At 55.0% G+C, this 20553-nt stretch overlaps 1 protein-coding gene across 4 annotated transcripts in view; it reads right to left on the bottom strand.

The window, feature by feature from the left end:
* CRTAC1 (cartilage acidic protein 1) overlaps window positions 1–20553 on the bottom strand; it is a 145038-nt gene that overhangs the window by 22452 nt on the left and 102033 nt on the right. For all 4 annotated transcript variants that reach the window (XM_001501238.7, XM_005602322.4, XM_023641320.2 and 1 more), the window contains exons 6-11: window positions 12062–12196; window positions 8610–8755; window positions 6465–6601; window positions 2617–2699; window positions 1644–1744; window positions 1009–1177 (exon numbers count right to left, since the gene is read on the bottom strand). In XM_001501238.7, coding sequence (XP_001501288.2) covers window positions 1009–1177; window positions 1644–1744; window positions 2617–2699; window positions 6465–6601; window positions 8610–8755; window positions 12062–12196 — 771 coding nt within the window. The remainder of the gene's footprint in view (window positions 1–1008; window positions 1178–1643; window positions 1745–2616; window positions 2700–6464; window positions 6602–8609; window positions 8756–12061; window positions 12197–20553) is intronic.

The raw sequence follows: 20553 nt of genomic DNA, 5'->3' as shown, positions 1-20553 counted from the left end.
CGTGTATTGGTGGTTCATTCTTTTTTATCGCTCAGTAAGAGTCCGTGGTGTGGACGGACCACAGTTTGTTGAATCGTAAGACTACTGAAGGACAGCTAGGTTGTTTCCAGTTTGCACTGTTACAGATAAGGCTACTATGAACAATCCTGCATAGATTTTTATGTGGACATATGTTTTCATTCACCTGGGATAAATGCCCAGGAGTGCAATTGCTGGGTCTTATAGTAGTTTATGTTTAGTTTTTTGTTTTTAAAGAAACTGCCAAACTATTTTCCAGAGTAGCCATACCATTTTACATTCCCACCAGCAATGAGTAAGAGATCCAGTTTCTCCACATCCTTGCCAGCATTTGGTATTGTCATTATTTTTTACTTTAGCTGTTCTAATAGGCATGTATTGATATCTCATTAATACTACAGACATACTGTCTGTCTATGTACTATGTGTATATCTGTGTCTTTATATATATATAATAAAAGAGTAGGATTTTTTCACTCCCCCAGCCAAGAACCAATTTTCGCCCCCTTGGGGGTGATGTTGCTCACGCTGAGAATGCATGCCTTCCCCAAGCCTCCTGTACAGGGGAAGGCACCAGGGGTTTGGTGAGACTTTCATCACTGAGCCAACTCCCAAGAGGCCAGGGAAACAGCTGGTTTGGACAAGTCTCGTGCAGAGCAATCTTGGAAGAACAAGGCCACAGCCTTGGACAAATGAAAGATTAAATACTCTGACCCCAAGGTGAACTAATTCAACAGAGGCACCAGGGAGGGGACCCCTGCAATGGGTGGGGCACAGAAACCTCCCTCTTGAGCTGAGGTTCTTCTCAGAGCACGGTTGCCTCCCATAGCTGGCGTCCGCCATGACTGCGGCAGTAACCTGGTACTGGAAGATGCTCGGGCTGTGAGTCCTGCCTCACTCAGCATGCAGCGTGAGGTAGGTTCAGGACCACTGTCTTGACAACAGCTTACCGCATGCGCCCCCATCCCATATCCTGAGGCCCTGACTCACCCAAGCCAAAGTGTGCCACGGGCTCCATCTCGCACAGGTAACCCGAGCCCCCGTCGATGATCCTCAGGTGGGCCCCGCTCTTCTTGGTGTACAGCACGACCTTAGCCCCCCTGGCGAATGCCCCAAACCGGGTCCGTGGCACCACTCGCAGCCAGTTGTTGCTGAAGCCCTGTAGGTGGGAGGAAGGCAGGCCCTGGGCATCAGTAGGGTGAGTGGGAGGAGCAGGGAGGGAGGAAAAGAGAGGGAGGGAAGTACAAAGAGGAAGAGAAGAAAAGGGGCAGAGGAAAGACAGGAGGAGGAAGCCGAGCAGGCAAGGTGGGCAAGGCATACAGATTGGATGACGTTTGGAAAGAGAGGCACTGGGAAAAGAGGAGGGAAAGCCAACAGACTCAGAAAGAACAGTTTTTGGATGAGAAATGCCAGTGAAAGGCAGAGGGGTAAGGGGCTTCTCCTGGGAGGCAGCCCTTCTCAGAGGTTTACTGTGAGAACTGGGAATTTATTTGTGTCCTCTGGGTCCCAGGATTTCCATCTCCCGCTGGTCAAGCAAGCATCGGGGCTCCCCTGCCTGGATCCACCCTAGGCCCAGGGGAGCACACACTGGGCTGGATTCCACGGGTCCCGAGGTCCACGCACACCTGATTTCCCCGGAAGACAGACAGCGGCTGAGCCATGGACTCTCCGTGGGACAAGATGAGGTCTAGCATCCCGTCTCCATCGAAGTCTGTCACCACACCCCCTGCAACAATGCAGATTCCACTGTGACCATCGGCCAGGAGACCCATGATGGGGAGGGGCTTCCCAGCAGCGCCATGTCATGCACGTGTGCCTGAGTGTGGGCCAGAGAAAGAGCACAGCCCTGGGCAGGAAGACTGGCGCTAGAAGCCCATCTCCTCTCCTTCCCAATGGCCAGCTCACGGGAGGAATTCATGGAAGAGGGGTTCTCTTTCCTTCTTCGCCTGCACTTTTGCGTGGAGAGAGAGGATGCACATTAGTCAGACCATGAAGACTTCTTTCTGGTCTTTCTAGATACACACCCTTCGTATTTACACAGTTTGGGTCAGTCTATCCAGTGTTTGCATGTGCACCATCTCCTTAGGGTCCTCACTGCAACCCAGAGGTGTGAGGAGGGCAGATGTAATTATCCCCAACTGATGGATGTGGAAACCAGAAAATGAAGCAACTTTTCCAGGACCACACTTGAGACAATGGAGGACTGGGTCTCAGGACTTCTAAGACAGCGTTCTTTCTCTGACACCACGCTGAGTGCCAACAGGGAGGGGTCAGACCGCAGGACCCCCAGCCTCTCCTTTCCATCTCCACCCAGCAAGGCACTGCTAGAGAAGCCACTGCCCGTGGATTCCCAGACACCCACACGCTGAGGCCCCGGGACTGGGAGAGTGGACCAGCCCCTCCTCTGCTCCTGCCTGGCACTCCCAGGGGCTCCTCCACCTCCACTCTCACCCCTGCTCTAGGGTCTCAGCCCTCAGAGTGGCAGGGACAGGAGAAGCCCCACCATGGGGCTGGCTGCCCCACCTCTCCAGCCCTGCCTCCGGGGTGTGGGCAGCCCTGAGACAGGGGAGTGCAGGCCGAGCCTTCAGGTGCCCTCACCTGTGCCCCGGCCCTCAGGCTCCAAGGCATCGCCAGGATTGAGCTCCTCGATGAGGGGATCGCCGTGTTCCCTGCGGATGACGCTGCAGGAGAGGAGACACGCCTGTTCATGGATGAGTAGCAAGCTGGCGAGGCCTCGGTGGGCCCCCTGGACCTAGAGGCCCACTGGCTCCATTCTCTGTCCCCTGAGAATCCCCAGGTCCCGTTGTGCATGGGCTGCCACCTGGATGCCTACAGAGCCACTCTCTGCTCACAGACCCTCCCTGTTCCCTTCTTGGGTTTTAATTTGTGTTGGTAAATATTGATTTTTCCTTCTCTAATGGATGAATTATAGACAGCCTGGGCAAGGGCCGTTGATGGATGGAGAAGGGGCAGGGACACAGCTACCTCCAGCTGACCTTCACTTTCCTTCATGGGGCCCTGGGTTTCTGAGTTCTGGATGCTACCCAGGGTGCAGCCCTCACTCAAATGCCACCTCCTGCAAGCCTGCCCTGATCGTCCTGCCAGCAGCCATGCCTTCCTGCTTTGACTTTATCACTCTCTTCCTTTGTTAAAGCTCTCTCTGATGTATCTTATTCCCTAAGTTAGACTGGGAGTTTTCTCCAGCTGGGACCAATATTATTAGTCTTTGCATCTTCCACAGCATCTAGCACAGTGCCTGGCTCTCAGGAAGCTCCAAGCACATGTCTGTGCAAGGATGCAAGGATAAATTCCACAGGCAAAAGGGAGGAAAGTGGTCCCTTTGGGTCGTAGGGGTTCTGTCTATTTTGAACTCTGAATCCTGGTAATATTTGCTTCGGAAAAGTCCACTGCAAACGTCCGGCTCTTTCTCCACACTGAGCTGAATGCCGATCACGTTGGTGAGCTTTCCTTTCCAATTTTTCTCACTCATTAGATTCTCACAGCCTTGGGTGCTCTGCCCTGGATGTGTGGAGCACTGCTGGGGGAGGCAAAGGGCCAGGAGGATCTGTATCACTTTCCCCCGGGCCCATTGCAGGGGGCTGTTGTCCACCCAAATCAGAGTCACCAGAGGGCTGTGATGCGGACAGTGTTTCCAGGAGGGGGCTGGGGTCCCCTGAGCTGGAGCCTCTGGTGGATGGACAGCAGAGAGTGCTGACAGAACTGCAGGGTGTCTGCATAGTATAGCAGACACCCAGGGAGGTGTCCTTTGTCCACATGGGCATCTGCGCTGAGCACATCCATGCGTGCAGAATGGGCAGTGGGCAGCGCGCAGCACGCCTTGTGGTGCACTGGGTATGTACACACCTGCTGGAGGTGTGTATGCCTCAGCCTGCTAACACCCACAGTCCTTTTCACCACTCATGTCCTAAAGACTCTGCCACAGCTGGGCAGAGACACCCCTTGGTTCAGGTGACAATGCAGTTAAGGGTTCCTGAGGATAGAGCCCAGCAGTTCCTCTGCATTTATGTATTTACTGAACAAATCCTCCTGTAGCAGCAACTGCGGTGTGCCAGGCACCGTGTGGGGGCCTGCAGCTGTGGTGTGTCCCAGGAAGGATGGAGCTCAGCCTCCACGGGGACAGGGAGTCCCGTGCACAGTGCTGAAGGCCGACAGGGAGAGTGGGGCCGAGGGTGGTGCAGAGCTGGGCAAGCTCACCCAGATTTGCACAACCAGGGCAGGCTTCCAGAAGGAAGGGCCAACTAAGCTGAGACCAGAAGGATGCCTGAGTACATGTCACTCAGATGAAGAGGGAGAAGCGAGGCGCAGAGCCTGTGGGTCGTGAGAGTCCACGTCTGGCCCAGCCCAGAACTGAAAGAAGCTGGGGGTGTCTGGTATGGAGGTGTAAACAGGGAAGTGGGGAGTGACAAGGCTGGGGACAAAGCAGGACCACATGGAACATATCAGAGAAGGCAACGAGGTGCTGCTAAAGGGTTCAGGTGGAAGAGGGGTGTGGCCAGATTTGCATTTTCAACAGCTTGCTCTGCAGAACTAGACACAGGGAGACCAGCTGGAGGCGGGTGCAGGGACCACCTTGAGAGAGACGGGAGTGCTGTGGCGTAGGGGTGGAGGGACGAGAGCAGACCAGAGGCATGTTTAGATGTGTAAGCAGTGTGACCACACATCTCCTGGTTGGCCTGGGAGCATCTCGTTTCTGCCTGTTGTCCCGCCTATATTAACAGGCCCCCTTGCCCTCTCATTAAGCATTCAGTTTGAGCGATGAGTCCCCCGGTCCCCCTAGTCGTCCCTGAAGGACTTGCAGACTGAGGCACACCCGAGGCTTTGAGTCCACAGTGCCTCCTACAAGGAGCCCACCGTGTTCCATTCAGCGACAGGTGAAAAGCCCAGCGGTATGGGACAGGTGGGGGCTCAGCTTCCAGAGTTGCCGCTGAGCGGCAGCCCCAGATGTAGCTCCCACACTCTCCACTGTGTGCTCAGGCCCCAGCCATCTGCCATGGGGACTTGGGGCACAGCCACGTACCCGGGAAGTGGCTTTTGCGGCCACTGCATGGAAACAAACACACTAAGCCACAGGGCGACCGCGTGGTGACCCTGTCCACAGACAGCCCAGGGCCCTCGGAGCAGCCGGAGGGAGGCTGGGAGGTTTGACAGGCAGGGCGGGCAGGGGGCAGGGGGAGGTGCTTGGATCTTGGGCCACAGAGATGAGAGCACTAGACTCCTTGGTGTTCAGGGGCCCTGGCGAGTGACACTTTATTAGCCCAAGAAGGAAAGCAGTGTCTCTGTTAATGAGCAATTGATCTTCTGCAATTAATCTGGAAGTTGTGAATAAGCTTTTTGCAAGGCACCTAATTAGTAAATCTGGTGCCTTCGGGGGGTGATTACATCCAGTCAGGATTGATGCTTTGTTAATAATTATATTTTAAAACACGCTTAGTCACAGCTCTCGCCTTTTATTAATAGTTGGGGCCCTCCTAGGGGAGGGCACGGGGCCTGGGAGTGAGCAGGTGGTGGTCTGGCCTGTTCCCTGAGCCCGCGCCGCAGCCCCCCCCTCCTCTCCCGACCTGGTCCCGAGCTCTACTAGCGTGTTTCAGGCCAGGAACAGGGCCGTTTCAGGCCACGTGGGTCCTGAGGTTGTTCCCCAACAGCACTTCTCAAACTTCAGTTTGATAAGAATTACCTGATGCCTGGTGCACTTGTTAGAAATTCAGATTCCTGGGCCGCACCCCGAGATTCTGATTCAGGGGATCTGGGTTGGGCCTGGGACTCTGCACTTTAAATAAGCACTCGGTGACTGATGCCAATGGCCTCCCCTCTTAGAGATGTGTTGCCTCTGAAAATCCAACCCTTCTTCCCTCGACGCAATGCTCAGATGCTTTGATGCTCAGATGCTTTCATTCTGTAACTCCCTTTTCCTTGTCTACCATTACTTGTCTCATCTGACATTTCTCAAAGGATGCTTTCCAGTGCATCAGTCCCAAGAGGAAAATCTTTGAAAACAGTGTCCTGTGGTCAAATCTATTTGGAATACTCCATCCATCTTTCAGAAAGTAAAAATACTCATGGTGATGTTAAGGCTCTGAGAAGTCCTGCAGTCAATAAACCTGCCTGTCTTTGCTTAACCCAGGTGTGCCCAAATGGATTTGACTGTCATCCTTTTTTGTGGTAGTGTGGAGCCTGGTTTCTGGGCACCTGACCATGTCCCTCTGCCCATTTCCCCCCACAACAGCAGGAGGCCGGCTTTCTGCCCAGGATTCGCCCTCCATTCTCGCAGTCTCTTGCCCAATCCTGTCCTTCCCTCTTCTCTGTTCCTTTATCAGGGGACCTTCCCCCACCTCAGCCCTTGGGGCTTCCCTTCTGAGCCCTACACCTTCCTCCCTGACCCCTGGCCATCACAAGTGGGTAGCCTTGAGCCAGGCTGAAGTGTCTACCGGAAGAGGCGGTTGGCTGAGGAGCTGCGGTGGGCGAAGTTGTTGAAGAAGATCTCCAGCTCCTGGTCGTTGTCAAAGTCGGCGGCGATGACCGTGCGGACTGGGGAGGGCATGGAGAACTTGGGCGAGGCGATGTCCTGGGAGGGGAGAGGGCTGCCGGTCAGCAGGCAGACGCAGGGGAGGCTGGGAGTGGGCGAGAGGCCGGCTCCCCGCACTGTGTGTGTCCTGGGGGATGCTGCTCGACCTAACACGCCCCCTCCCCTCCCAGCATGGGACTCGAGTGGCCGCATTCAGGACCACAAGAACCTCAGGCTGCTTGTAGAACAAGGAGGTAAGAGGAACAGTCCCGGTTCACCAGCGAAGCACTCGCTGTTCCCTAGCCAGGATCACGTGTAGCCCTCCCGCCAGTCCCTGAAGCAGCACGGACATTAGTATCCTATGTTACAGGCGAGGCAACCGAGTCCCGGAGAAGGATGGGACCTGCCCATAGTCACAGCTAACGCATGAGCTAATGCATGAGGCCGTAGCCAGGGCTTCTGATTCCCGAGGCGATGCCCTTTCCAGCAGGCATCCTTCCTCCTCCGCGGTGAGAGTCGGAAGCTGGGTGGACCCTGGAAAGTGCTGTGCACTTGAATCCAGGCTTCTCAGCTGACCAGCTGTATGATCTTAGGTAAGTTATCTAAGCCCCTAGAACTCACTTCCCTCATCAGTAACATGGGGCTGGTAAGAGCTGCCCCGGATGTGAGGACTGCCTGTGAAATGCTTGGCATAGAGGGGCATGAGACAGATCATGGGCATCTGTCCTGGCCTTGCCCCTGCTGGCAGCCCCAGGGAATGTGGCAGCAGTGGCTGTTTGCTGTGTTGTTGCTGCCTCCGGGGCTGGGAAGGGCACAGGTGGTGTCTCTGGGCCCTCTGGGCATGTCCTGCGGCCCATGGGCCTGGTTCTGCCCCGGGCCTCTGACGGCAAGCCATCTCTGTTGGCCGCAGGAATGAGCTGCCTGCTCTGGGGAGGCTGAGGAGGGACATTGTCCCCATCAGTGCTGTAATGAGGCTGACTAAGAGCCTGGCCAGCTGGTCAGGGTGGGCTGAGCAGGGCCTTAAGAGCTGGGGAACAGAGACCTTAGGATCCCAAGTTCGTTATTATTCTATTGATCCTACAAAAATGGAAACCTACACAGCCCTTGGGGCTGTCCCACGGGACGCCTGGGCCTCTGAGATAATGTCTGTGGAGCACTTAGCACCGTCCCTGGCACACGGGAGGCCTTGACAAGGGGGCATCTATTCTTCCTATTATCCTGGCTCCTGTGAGCTCTGGGGAGGGGCCGTCAGAAGGTCAGCAGGGCTCCTCCACCTGGGCACCGACATTTGGGACTGGATCGCTCTTTGCTGTGGGGCTGTCCCGTGCGTTGTGGGACACATGGCAGCATGCCTGGCCTCTGCCACGAGATGCCAGTAGCACCCTCTATCCCATTTGTGACAACCAAGAACGTCCCAGACATTGTCCCATGTACTGGGTTGGGGGAAAAGTCGCCCCTGGCAGAGAACCTGGGTGAGAACAAAAAGCTGAATAAAGATGAGAATCATCCAGGATTCCAGAATCAACTGTCCCAAGTTCAGGGACACCTCCTCCTCACCCAGAGAGCCTGGGGCTCAAGCCTCTGCAGGGAGGGAGCGGCTGGGCCTGAGCACCCCCAGGTGGCTGCCTACAGGGGAGGGCACTTGTGGTGGTCACCCGGACATAAGGTCCCTGGAGACTTCCCCAGGACCATCAAGCCTCAGGCAAATGCTGGAGTTTTCTTGTTCCCTCCGGGGTTTTTGGCAAGACCTAGGTGCCCCCAATCCAGAGAACGAAGTCAGCCTTTTGGGGCTCCTCTGCCCTGCTCCCACCCACATTGGGGGGCTGCTCTCCCTCCTCGGCTCACGGCTCTCTCTGCTCCGGAAACTATAGACACTGCAGCAGCCCAGGATGGAGTCCATGGTCCCCCAGATGTTGCCTTCCTTGTGGCCTGCCCCCATCAGGCTCTCCAGAGCCACAGCTCCTTCTCAGCCTGGTGGGAGGCACAGGCCGGGTTGCATCCCCAGGACAAGGCAGGGCCACTCGCAGTGCTGGTGGCAGAAGAGAGGGAGGGAGAGGCCCCTTCTTACCCGGAAGCGGACCTGCCCGTGGGCACTCATCTGCAGGTAGAGGCGGTGGGGGCCATTCCAGTTGCCATAGACGATGTCCACTTTGCCGTCGCGGTTGAAGTCAGCCAGGGCGACACCTCGCCCATGCTGGTGGGGGTCGTCCACACCTGGGAGGAAAGGCAGGATCCTCAGGGCAGCACCCCCTGCAGCCTCCACCACCACTCACCTTGCGGGAGCTCCATGAAGAGCAACAAGGCAGGGTCACCTCCTCTGTCCCTTGCCCTCTGGGGAGCAGATGAGGAGATGCGGCTGCCATCCCAGAATTCTCCTTAGGGGCGGGAGGTGGGACTGCCATCTGGTTGCGAAGGGGACCAGAGACTTATCTTCAAGCGGCATTTGCCCAGCAAGCACACTATTTTTACTCAGTTTTGGGGGGCATGGGTGGGAGGAAGGAGACTGGTGGAAATTCTGGAGGACTGAAGGCCTCCCCAGCCAGTGGCGACACTGCCATTGGGTGATGTTACATTGATTGTCACTCTTTGCTTAAATCTCTCAGTAGCTCCCTAGTATTCTTGGGTCAAGTTCAAATTCCTGTCCAGGGAGTGCAAGGCCTCTGCCCACCTTACCTGGTCTTTCTCTGGTACCACTTTCCCCCTTACTCATAAGCTCTGGCCACCCTGTGCTCCCTTCATTCCTCAAACAAACCAAGTACTTTCCAGCTTCTGGGGCCTTGTTCAAGCTGGTCTCTCCTCCCGGGATGTTCTTCCCCTGGCTCTCGGGTACCTGGCTCCTTGTTTTTCTTCTGCTCTCAGCTACAATGGCACCTCCCCAGGGAAGCCTTCCCTGACCACTCTCACAAAAACAGCCCTTCCCACCCTCCCTGTCATTCACTCTGACAGCCTCCTGTTCTTTTTCTCCATCGCGCTGATCACACGTGCAATTATGCTCCTTCGTGGTTTTCTTGCTCACGGTCCTGTTATCCCTCTCGACCTTACGCTCTATGAGGTCAGGGTCTATCTTCTTGTTCACCTGTGTTCACACAGCGTCTGTCTCAGGGCCTGTGGTGACCCGGTGGTTGTCAGTAAATACTTGCTGAATGAAGGAAGACACGTAAATAATTTGACAGAAGGCAACTGGGGATGTTGGTGACAGCTGAGAAAATACTGCACCATGACAGAGAAACCCACAGCGGGCCTTGTGAGATCGAGGAAGGGAAGCTTCTGTGTCCAATGGCATCTGCTTACACTGTCCCTGCATCTGCCAGTGGCCATGGGACTGAGCTGATCCTGGGGGAGGACGGAGGGTGGCTTTACTCAAAGGATGGCCTGAGCTCCTGGCTGCCCAAGGCAGACACGTTCCTTCAGGTGAAGGGCAGAGCTGAAAGGTAGGGGGTGCCAGCTCTAAACACCCTTGCTGACTCTTTTGGAGGACAAACTGCCATTGGTCACCAGGCCCTCGGAGTTGGTGGGCAATAGGACAATATAGTGGGAGGTGGGGATCACAGACCCCACGGCACTGGGAGCTTTTCCAGCTGCAAACACAGAGATCCTGAGGATGGGAGCCAGGAGAGGGAGGGACGCCCTGAGAACCCTGGAGGCTGAGCACCCTCTTGGGGGAGGGAAGGATCCCAGGAGGGGTGGGATGGGGGGAGAAGAGGCAGTGAGACCCAGGCTTGAGAAAGACGGTTTGCAAAGGAATGGGGGTTGCCTCCAACCTCTAGGATTAATACCCCATAATTCTCTGAACCCCCTCCCCCCCAGCCCTAATGTCGGTGGCCTTCTGTGTTGGCCCATTTCTCTCCTATCTACGAGGCACCTTGACAAGAAGCTGGTTCCCTTTCACGGGAATAATCGGTGCCAGGCTGCATTTCACAGCAGCATCTGTTTGGGTGATGAATGCCCTCTTGACATGTCTTGTTAAGCCCCTGCAATCGTTCTGACTTTCAATTACGGGCCTAGCACCTTTCCTCTCTCCTCCTGCCTGATACCTTCTCCCACTCCAACTTGTTCGCTCACCTCTGCTTCTATCTCTTTAACACCTTATCAAATCCTCTAGGTTTTCTCCACCACCGCCTCCTCTTCATTTTATGATTTTTCAGCAATGAGAAATTTCGCTGCCAGAGTATACAGCACCAGGAGGGGTGAGCTGGGTGGGAGGACAGGCCAGGGGAGCTGCCTCCAACTTTAGCTTTGCCGGGGAAGGAGAAGAGGGAGAGGCAAGGACGGGGATCCACTGGCTACAAGTGTGTGAGGGGTGTTCCAATTGGGAACTCCCAGCAGACAGCAGGGCAGCAGGCACTCCTAAGTCACAGAGAATGGACTAGCACACGCTCGGGGATTGGATGCTAGCCGTCAGCATCAGCTGGAGCTCTGATCCATGTGTCTGGATCCCCGCTCACCTCTTCTTCCGGAGGCCAGAGCTCGTCCCTATGCCGCCAAGAAGGAGGCAAAATCAAACCTTCTGTTCGTTGGCAGGGTGGGGAGGACGTGGGTGGGGAGAAGTGGCTGAAGGGCAGACTGATTACATCCACAAACTTATGGGGCGTCCACTCTGTCATTCAGCAAAAGTTACTGGGTGACCACCGTGTGCTGAGCATTGTGTCAAGAATGAACAGAATAGTGCCCAGTCCTTGTAGACATAGACAGATTGTTATAGCTATGTAGAAACCGGGGGGAGAGGTACATGCAAGGGCAGTGGAAACGCAGAGGAGGGAGTGCCAATCTCTGCTAGGTGCCATAGAGGGAGGCAAGAAAGCGTTCACAGATAACATCTGAGCTGAGTGTTGAAGGATAAATAGAAGTTCTGCAGATAGAGAAGGGGGAGAGGGCATTTCAAGGGGGGAGAATAGCAGGTACAAAGGCCCTGAGGCAGATGAGGGATGAGCATAGAGAGAGGAGGGAGAGCACACTGGGAGCCTGGAGCACTGTTTTACGTGGATTTTATTCTGCTTCTTATTAGAGCTATTTGTTTACTTGTCTGTTTCCCCCTCTAGAATGTCAGTGCCTTGTGTGCATGTGTCTGGGGGGTGAGGTGGTCTTAGCCTTACTCAGGTCAGCATCCCCAGCTCTTAGCACTAGCCTGGCACTTAGCAGGGGCTTAATAAATGGTTAATGGATTGAATCGAATGTTTAAGATGAATGTGGGAGGGGGATGCAGAGAGGCAGCTTGGAGGGGAAATTGATGCTGAGAGACCCAAGCAAGACTCAGAGGAACATGGGCCAATTTCAGTTGCTAGAAAATGGATAACAGTCAGGAGTTCAAGGTCCCCCTCTTCCCATGGCAAACATCCCCTGTGGCCTGAGCCACGGGGGATGTGGAATTGGAGGTGACAAGCATCGTTTCCCTGTGTGGTGCAGAGGATGATTTGTCCTGCTCTCCCTGAGGCCTGTGAGGTCATGCTGGAGGGGCAGGGCAGCCCAGAGTCCCCTATGGGTTTGGGGGTCTAAGTGACACAGAGCAGTGGCTGCACTCACCAGCGCTGGCAGCAGCGTCCACGAAGGTGCCATCGCCCCGGTTGTGGAAGAGGAAGTTGGGTCCATTCTCGTTGTCACAGAAGATATCTGAGGCGCTGCTGCTGAGGATGGGGCCCACGCTGACACCCCGGCCCCCTAGGAGAGGACATCGATGCACAGAAGGTGGCAGAAGCAAAGCCCCAGGCCCGTGTGGAGGACGGGGGCTGCCTCTGAGAAGCTGCTACGGTGATGCCTCAGAAGAACCTGGGGTGCTGGAATTCCAACTTTCTGGATGTTTCCCTGAGCCCAGATCTGGACTCACAGTCCCACAAACCTGTGTGGAGGGTGACCACACTGATGACAAGGCAAGTGAGGAGCAAGATCAGGTCACTTTGTGCCAAAGGAATGATTCTACGACCTAAGGAACACAAAGGCCACCACACAGGTCCTTCCCTTCCCTTCGCTGGTGGAATGACAATAATCCTAATCCCACCTCTACCCACAACATCTGGGTCAAGTCACAGATTTCCCTGACAACCCCTAGCCCCATCCCTAGTCACACACATGCTGGTCAAGACACTGGGGGCGTCCCTGTTCTAAGAACCTACAGGAGTAGATTCCAGCTGTAGGTACAACGATGCTTACTTGGCTTTGTTTGACGTGGTAAACAATTGGGAACAACCTGCACGTCCATCAACAGCTACTGGTTGATGGATTACGGCGCATCCATATGATGGACCACTCTGCAGCTACTAAAAAGACTGGCAGATCCATACGTATTGACTTGGAAGCGTGCCCATGACATACTGTTAAATGAAAAAACAATTCGCCAAGTAATAGTACTGTGTGATCTTACTTTTATTTAAAAAAAAAAAAAAAGGAAAGCACATGATATTCCTGGACTTGTTTGTGTAAGCTTGCTCTTGAGTTTGGGGAAAGGTGGGAAAGGCTGCGCTTTGGGCTACCTTGACGGGGGGGATTGGGGAAGGAAGGAGAGACAGTAGCTGGCCTTTTTTTTGAATGTCTTTGTATTGTTTGGCTTGTTGCAACAAGAATTCCTTCTGTAGTTTGAAAGGGGAAAAAATCCAATAAAGTGTATATATTTTTTTTTTTTTTAAAGATTTTTATTTTTTCCTTTTTCTCCCCAAAGCCCCCCGGTACATAGTTGTGTATTCTTCGTTGTGGGTTCTTCTAGTTGTGGCATGTGGGACGCTGCCTCAGCGTGGTGTGATGAGCAGTGCCATGTCCGCGCCCAGGATTCGATCTAACGAAACACTGGGCCGCCTGCAGCGGAGCGCGCGAACTTAACCACTCGGCCACGGGGCCAGCCCCAAAGTGTATATTTTTGAAGGAAGAAAGGAATCAAGCCAGCTCTACATTATGGTTTGAAGTCTCCAAGATCAAATTTGAGCTACCACATCAAGAAGTCCAATCTTCAGACGTCTTGAACAAACCACCCCCAATCGGTGGTTTTCAAATAAAGCCCCCAAAGCCACCCCCCCAAACAGTGGAAACACTGAGCAGAAAACAGCCCGACCAGGACCAGGATGTGGATTCTAGTCCCCCCTTGGATTTTTACAAAACTGCGTGACCTTGGGCAATTTACATTACCCGTTTAGCCTCAGTTTCTTCATCTATAAAACGGGGCCAGCATGACCTGCCTTTTCTATTTCAGGGTTTTCGAGAGGATAAAATGAGGAGAGACACGTGAAAGGTCTCTGTGAATCCTACAACCTCGCTACTCAGAGTCAGGTCCGCGGACCTGCCGCAGGGGCGTCACCTGGGAGCTTGTTAGAAACGCAGAATCTCAGGCCCCGGCCCAATCAGGACCTGCATCCTACCAGATCACCTGGGTGCTTTATGTGGACAGTAAAGTTTGAAAAGCGCTGCTCTAAAGGACTGTTCAGTACTATAAGAACAGTTCTCAGAGCGCTCAGAAGAACTCGATTTTTTTTTTAAATAAATGAGCGCTCAGGCAGACCTGAGTGATGACAGGCCAGGCCCCCTGCCTGCCCGCCTCTGGATGGGGCAGAGGTTTCCGCAGAGCGACTGTGCTAATTTGGGATGAAGGTTCTCTTGGTCCCCAGGCTGCTCCTGTCCTCTGAGAGATGTCCCTGGAGGAAATCATGGGGCCATTCTCACCTGTGCAAACGGAGCCTGTGCACCAGGGCCGGTGTTTGGGGCCAGGGGGACAGAGTGGGCAAAATGGCATTGCCACTCTCATTGCTCCCATGGTTGGGCTCCTCGTTAACACATTCTGGGCCCTGTGCCTCCAGATTCCTCTCAGGTAATCTAATTAGCTCTCAAGGAGAGCCCAAACCTCATGAAAATGGAGCCACTAAATCCACAAAGCTTCTGGAGAGCATCATCCAAGATGTGGCATGTGCTTTTCATTAGGACGTTTTCAGATGCCTTTCCTAAAGCCAGCAGGGAGGGGTCTGGGCTGCAACCTGGGCACCACTTCTGCCCATTCAAAGGGTTGCTGCCGAGTGGCTCTGGCAGCTGTTCCTGCCCTGGTCCTGCCAGACTCCAGTCCAGGAGCAGGCTTCCGTGAGAAACCCTCGGCCTCGCCTGGGCCCCTGGAAATTCCAGGTGGGGCTGCGGGATTTGCCGCCATGCAACTCCATTTTTCCTCCCCGGCCCCGGCATCCTCCAATTTCCTCTCTGCCTCTGGCTCCCAAGCTGTGACACATTCCTTTCATTTTCTACAAAGCAGGTTATTTCCCTCTTGGACAAATTTCTAAATCTTTCTAATTAACTAATTGGGTTGGGTTGAAGCCTTGCACCATTTGTAACCTGTAATTACTAGAAAATTACCATGGTAACCACACTACTAATTAGTGACAATTTATTGCCATGGCAACCAGACCATAACAGAGATGTTACCCACAACTCTTTCTTGGCAAGTTTGCTGCACAGTTGGGGAGCAGGTGAGTGGACAGTCAGTGAGCCGGCCTCTTGGGCACCGGCCCCAGCAGCCGCAGGATGGAGGGCCTAACTGGGGTCTGAGGCAGGGACAGCCGGGTGTCTGTACCCCTCGCTGATGCTGCGGGGGAAACTACCCCCAGGTGGATCATGTAAGTCCTCTCCAAACCAATAAAATCCATCCATCCTAAGTGTGGTCTGACACTCCACTCCCCGCCTGGATCATGACCGAGGCCCCTTCTTCAGCATCTTCTACCCAGACTTTCCTCCTCCTCCCCCAGTTCTTCCTCCCCGCTCCTCCATCATCCCCACCTTGTCCTCCCCTCCTAAGGGGTAGCACACACTTTATGGGGCTACCAAGGAGGAAGTCAGCCTTTATTTAGCCTTGGAGAAGGAGTCCCAACAGGGACTTAAACTCCACTTTACATCAATTAATTCTTTTATTCTTGAGGCCAGTACATCTTCTTGGGGACAAGCAGTTCCCAGTTGGGGCTGGAAAGGCAGCCCTAGTGGTGGGAAAGACTGGGGATCAGAAAGTTCGAGCTGTGTGACCTTGGGCACATCACTGAGCCTTTCTGAGCATCTGTTTTCTCACCTATAACTCGAGACTGATAATAATAATAGCTGCTTCTCAGGGCTATCATAAATATTAAGTGAGTGTTTTTTGGAAGGTACCTTGGAAAATGTCAGGTGCCACATAGTCATTAGCTGGGACGATTTCCCACCTGCTGGGTGAATAATATCCCTTTATTTTCCCAGCACTTTCAAGCTTCAAAGGCCTCCTTGTTCTGTGGGGTGTGAATGCCGCTCCCTGCCCTGCCTTCCTGAAGGAGTGCTGGACCACAGGGGAAAACGAGCTCCCGCAGCGCCCCCCTTCCTCCTGCCACATTCCGGCACCCCTCTGATGATCCACTCATCAGGTCTGAGCCCCACGGGGCAGCCTCGCTTACCATTAAGAGCTGCACCGCTAAACCTCTGAACCCCCAAACTTGGGCGATGCAGACTCCAATTTGGGTGCGGGCGATTCATCTCTGGGATTGCATCTGGGTCAGCCCTTGGAGGTGTGGGTGGGTGAGGATGAGAAAGAGGGGTTGTGGGGAATGGGGAAGCCATGCTGCTGGACCACCCCAAACTGCGGGCCGAAGGACCCAGGGATGAAGAAGCAGGGGATTGGCTCTCTAAGGAAGGCCTCCAGGTTCTTGCCCCACCTTAGCGCCCTCTCTGGCTGCAGGAAGTTAGGAAACTCTGCAGGCCTTGCTCTCCCTCCCTGTAAAATGGGTGGGAGAATGAGACACTCTCCAAGGCTCCTTCCACTCCACTTCTCAGCGCAGCCTCCAGGCTGGACCACAGGACAAGCGTGGTTGGGAGTGGATTCCTGGGCCCACCTAGACTGTGCACTGTGGAGGCTCTGCAGCAAGGCCCATGGGCCAAGGAACTTGGACCCGTGGGATTACTCTGCTGATTAATTGATAGAAATATGATTCTGGTGGATGCCAAGGCCTGCAGGCTGCCAAGAACACCCAAGATATTGTAAAAGAGTAGCAAAACCACTCAAGAGTATAGGGGTGGGGCAATGGGCAGTGCATGTGTACGTGTGCACACACGTGTGTTGGAGAAGGGGATGTGAGAAGGACAGGATGTTAACAGGGTCTCTCATCCTAAATTTCCTGAAAATTCTAACAGTAATACTGTGCTGCTGCTGGCATTGCCATCCGAGAGGCCTCAGTGAGCCATCCAGATGTTGGGCAGGGTTCCCAGGGCATGGGTATGGAGGGTACGAGACAAGGACATTCCTTCCCCAATCCTTCCTGCCCATCCTTGCAGGACTTTGAGGGGGAGGTGGCCAGGCGGCCAGGTTCGATCATTTGTCCACTGGTGGGATTTCCAAACCTCAGGCACCTGATGGGCGCAGGAAGGAAGTGGTTCTTCTCTGTGCAATGCCCAGACAGTGAGGGGCCTGGAAGAAGCTGTTTCAGGAGAGAGGGAAGGTCAAGGAGAGGCAGGAATAGCTCCTCTGGGCCCTGTTGTTTGGTCCCTTGGACAAGGGACCCTGCACCGTTCATCTCACCCTTTCTTGTTCCAGGTGAGGAAGGGACGCTCAGGGAGGTATCATCGTAGGCGGCAGACAGAGGATCACAGCTCCCACCCACATCTGAGGGACCCCAGAGCTGTGCCATCCCCACAGCACACTCTCAAACCTTTCTACTAAAGTCCCCTCTCGGCAGGGACGGGCTCTGCACTCCTGGAAAGGTCCAGAGTAACCAGCCACAGGCTTGACATTGCTTTAAAATCTCTTGTTTTAGCTGCAGAAAATGCCTACCAAGATAGCATTTGTGTTGGATAACATATCTGTTTGTTTTAAAAGAAAAATGATGTCCCCTCCTGTCAATCATTTACTGCATCTGACACCCTGTGCATCCTGGGGCTTTGGGTACCCCTGGCAGGCCATGGCTGCACTCCCTGGGGGTCCTGGGCCCCGGCTGAGGAGCCTGTCACTCCAGGCCTGCCTGTCCCTGCCTGTCAGATCTGGCTGCGCTCCTGTTGCAAGGCCAGTGCCCGCCTGGGGACCTGGATGGCTCTAGCCCCCACTCTGTGGCCCCGGTCACCTCTCTGGTGCTGGCTGGTGGGATCCGCCAGGAGGCCTCAGCTGGGCTTCAGGCATCTCCGTCTCCTACAGTAATGACTTCCTATAAATCAGATCAGCCCTCCGCTTTGTTCAGCACTGCTCCCAGCCAACAGTGCAACTCCCCACCCAACGTCATAAATCCACCTTCATTTTCTTTCCAAATTTCTATTAAGGCTTCTTTAATCACCACCTTGCAGCCCGGACAGATGCTCCCTCAAAGGATGAATTCCAAATGCAGGGATCCTGGGGACAGGGTAGAGGCCGGGGGAGGCAGGGTCAAGAGAGAAGAAGGGAAGAGGGATGGATTCCAGCGGAGATGGGGTGAAGATACCCACGCCTGTGCCCAGGGCTGGAGGACAGGCCAGGGGACGTGTGGAGAATGCCTCGGGGCCGGGGCTGGGTCTGCTTGCTTTGTGCTCCCCCTGTGCATGGCATGGCATTCCCTACATGCAGGAGATGCCCAGCAGAGGGCCCTGGGGTCACAAAGTCAGGACCTCAGAGGAGGAGGGTGTTGATGTCTGCTGTGCTCAGTGGGCAGAACCTGTGTGCCAGGCCCAGTGCCAGACGTGTCCTGTTTACCTCCTTTCATTCTCACAACACCCCCATTCTGCAGGTGAGAAAACTGAGGCCCAGATGGGGTAATGAATTGTCCACTGTTGCCTGGACTGGAGGATGTGGTGGAGGCAGGATCTATACCTGGCACTCTGGCTCCAGACCCTGTCCTCTTTAGCAGCTGTGCTAGATGGCTAGTTCAGGGTGCTCAGAGAGGCTGAGAGACGTGCCCAAGGTCATTCGGGGCTGCAAAGGCAGAGCAGACCTCTTGGTCCCCAGCTTCCTTCTCCTTGGGTTCCATGCCAGGCCCTCTGCCATGGGGAGACTAGTTCTCAGGATTGCCATGCAAGGCAGTTCCCGGCACGTCCGGCCTCCAGGAGGCTGCGGGCAGCTGGGGACATCAGGGCTTGGGATTCTCATCGAACCAGGAACCATGGGGAGTAGCCTAATGTCTGCTCAACTCAGCACCAGCGGCTCTCGCACCACCGCCCTGCGGGGCCCTCGAGTCCCCCGAGAGAGGCTACGCTGGCCGCTAGATGGCGCTGTGACCCAGCGGAGCAGCGGCCGCCGCGGAATCGGGTCTGGAGAGGAGGCCTCCCCTCCCCCTCCCCCGGAGCCGGACAGCCCGGGTGCGGGCAGCGCCATTGGCCGATCTGCCTACGGGGCTGCCGGGCCTCCCTCTGCTGCCCGGAGCACCCCAGGCCCGCAGCGGCCTCAGCCTCAAAAACCGGGGACCACATTGACAGTGCTGAGTGCCATTCCCCGGGGCTGGTTCCCCGTGGGTGCGGGGCCTTCCTCCTTCACCAGCCGCTCTCATCTTGCAGGCTGGAGCAGGATTCTCAAGCCGGAGGTCATCAGAAAGGTCAGCAAGTTTTGGCAGTTTAGGCAAAAAGGGACAGGGCTTTACGTGCTAGTTTCTCCACAAAACTCCTGTATGACCTTGGGCAAGTCCCTTCTCCTCTCCCGACCTCGGTTTGTTCTTTTGTAACACAAAAGTTTCTCTGTGGTCTGTCCGGCAGATGGGTGTTGTGTGGCTTGGCTGCAGACCTGCAGTTCCCTGATTGCACATCTGGTCACAGCTAGCTTCCCTCCCAGCCTGCTCAGGGCCCTGCTCCTCGCTGCCGGCTTGCCTCGTCGCTTCCCAGGTCCCATGGCACCGGCCTGGAGCTGAGCACTGGCCACGTGCCGGGGCCTCAGCAATCAAGCTGGGTTCTGTGCGGTGGCCCTTCCATTTGGGGTCCATTCCTGGAGCTCAGGGGGCGCTCTGGGCTAGTTTTCTGGCCAGATGTCCATGTGTCGCTTAACGGAGTGACAACAGGGGCTGCAGGGTAGAGTTGGGGGGCTTGGCGGGCAGGAGAAGGGTGTGCTGAGGAAGGCGGGCAGACAGAATAGTAACTTGGTGGGCCAAATAGGTTCTTGTCAGCCAAATGGCTCTGGAAGTCGGCAAAGCTGCTCTAACGTGTCCTCTGGGCACGCCAGCTGCCCCCGCCTGCCTGCATGCTCCACGGAAGCTGCCGTCCCTTCCTTGAGCTGCTCAGTCCTTCCAGCACAGCCCAGCACAGTTGGCTGGTGCTCCCATCCCCATCCGTGCTCCTCAGCTGTCTCCTCTTGGTTCCCTCCTTCCCCCTCCTCGGTTCCTGCCAGCCCCTCTGCCAGCGCAGCCGGCGTGAACAATGTCCCCTTCGTGCTCAGACCCAGCCGCAACCTTCTGAATTCTTTTATTCTGTGTATAACCCTCTCTCCCAGACCTTGTCTCCCTTCCATCTCATCATTTTCAAGTGCTTCAGCTCCCACCCTCCTTCTCCTGCAGATCAAGGCACTTAATTGCCAAGCCAGCCCAGTGCACAGAACTGAGAACTATTCAGAAAAACTGACTGTACAAATCTAGCTCAAGCTCCTGCTTGTTTCTTCCTTTTCCCAGGAAAACATGGTTTATTACTGATACCCAGCCTTCCCGCTGCACATTCACGTGCAGAGCTCCCGAGCACTTTGATGGGGCTGGAGCTGTGCAAACTATTTTATTGTCTAGCCATTTGTTCCCACAAACTTTGTCAGACAGGTCAGCATTAATCTCCCCCTTTCACCGAGGTGGAGAGCTGGCTAGAGAAAGGCATCATAAACTCAGGGGAGGACGTGACAACCCTTTCTGGGCCGGACTTTGAGATTATGCCACCACCCAGGTGTCTGGCGGCGGGGGGACTGCCTGTGACCTCTCAAGTTCTCCCCCCAACCCCAGCCTCGGGATTCGGATTCAGGCAGGCTGCCACTTTGGAAGTCTATAGTGCAGTTTAGGTTGGATACGTGGGGAGGGTCAACCAATGGGAGAATTTCTACATCCAAAGTGCGGGTTGGGCGTGAGTGGGCTGAAGTTCACGTGAGAAGTTGAGCACAGCCCTCGCTTCTGATTTTT

This window comes from Equus caballus, chromosome 1 (genome assembly GCF_041296265.1).
Source record: "Equus caballus isolate H_3958 breed thoroughbred chromosome 1, TB-T2T, whole genome shotgun sequence".
Classification (NCBI taxonomy): Eukaryota; Metazoa; Chordata; class Mammalia; order Perissodactyla; family Equidae; genus Equus; species Equus caballus.
Note: the sequence above shows the minus strand (reverse complement) of the source record. Positions and strands in the feature narration are given on the sequence as shown.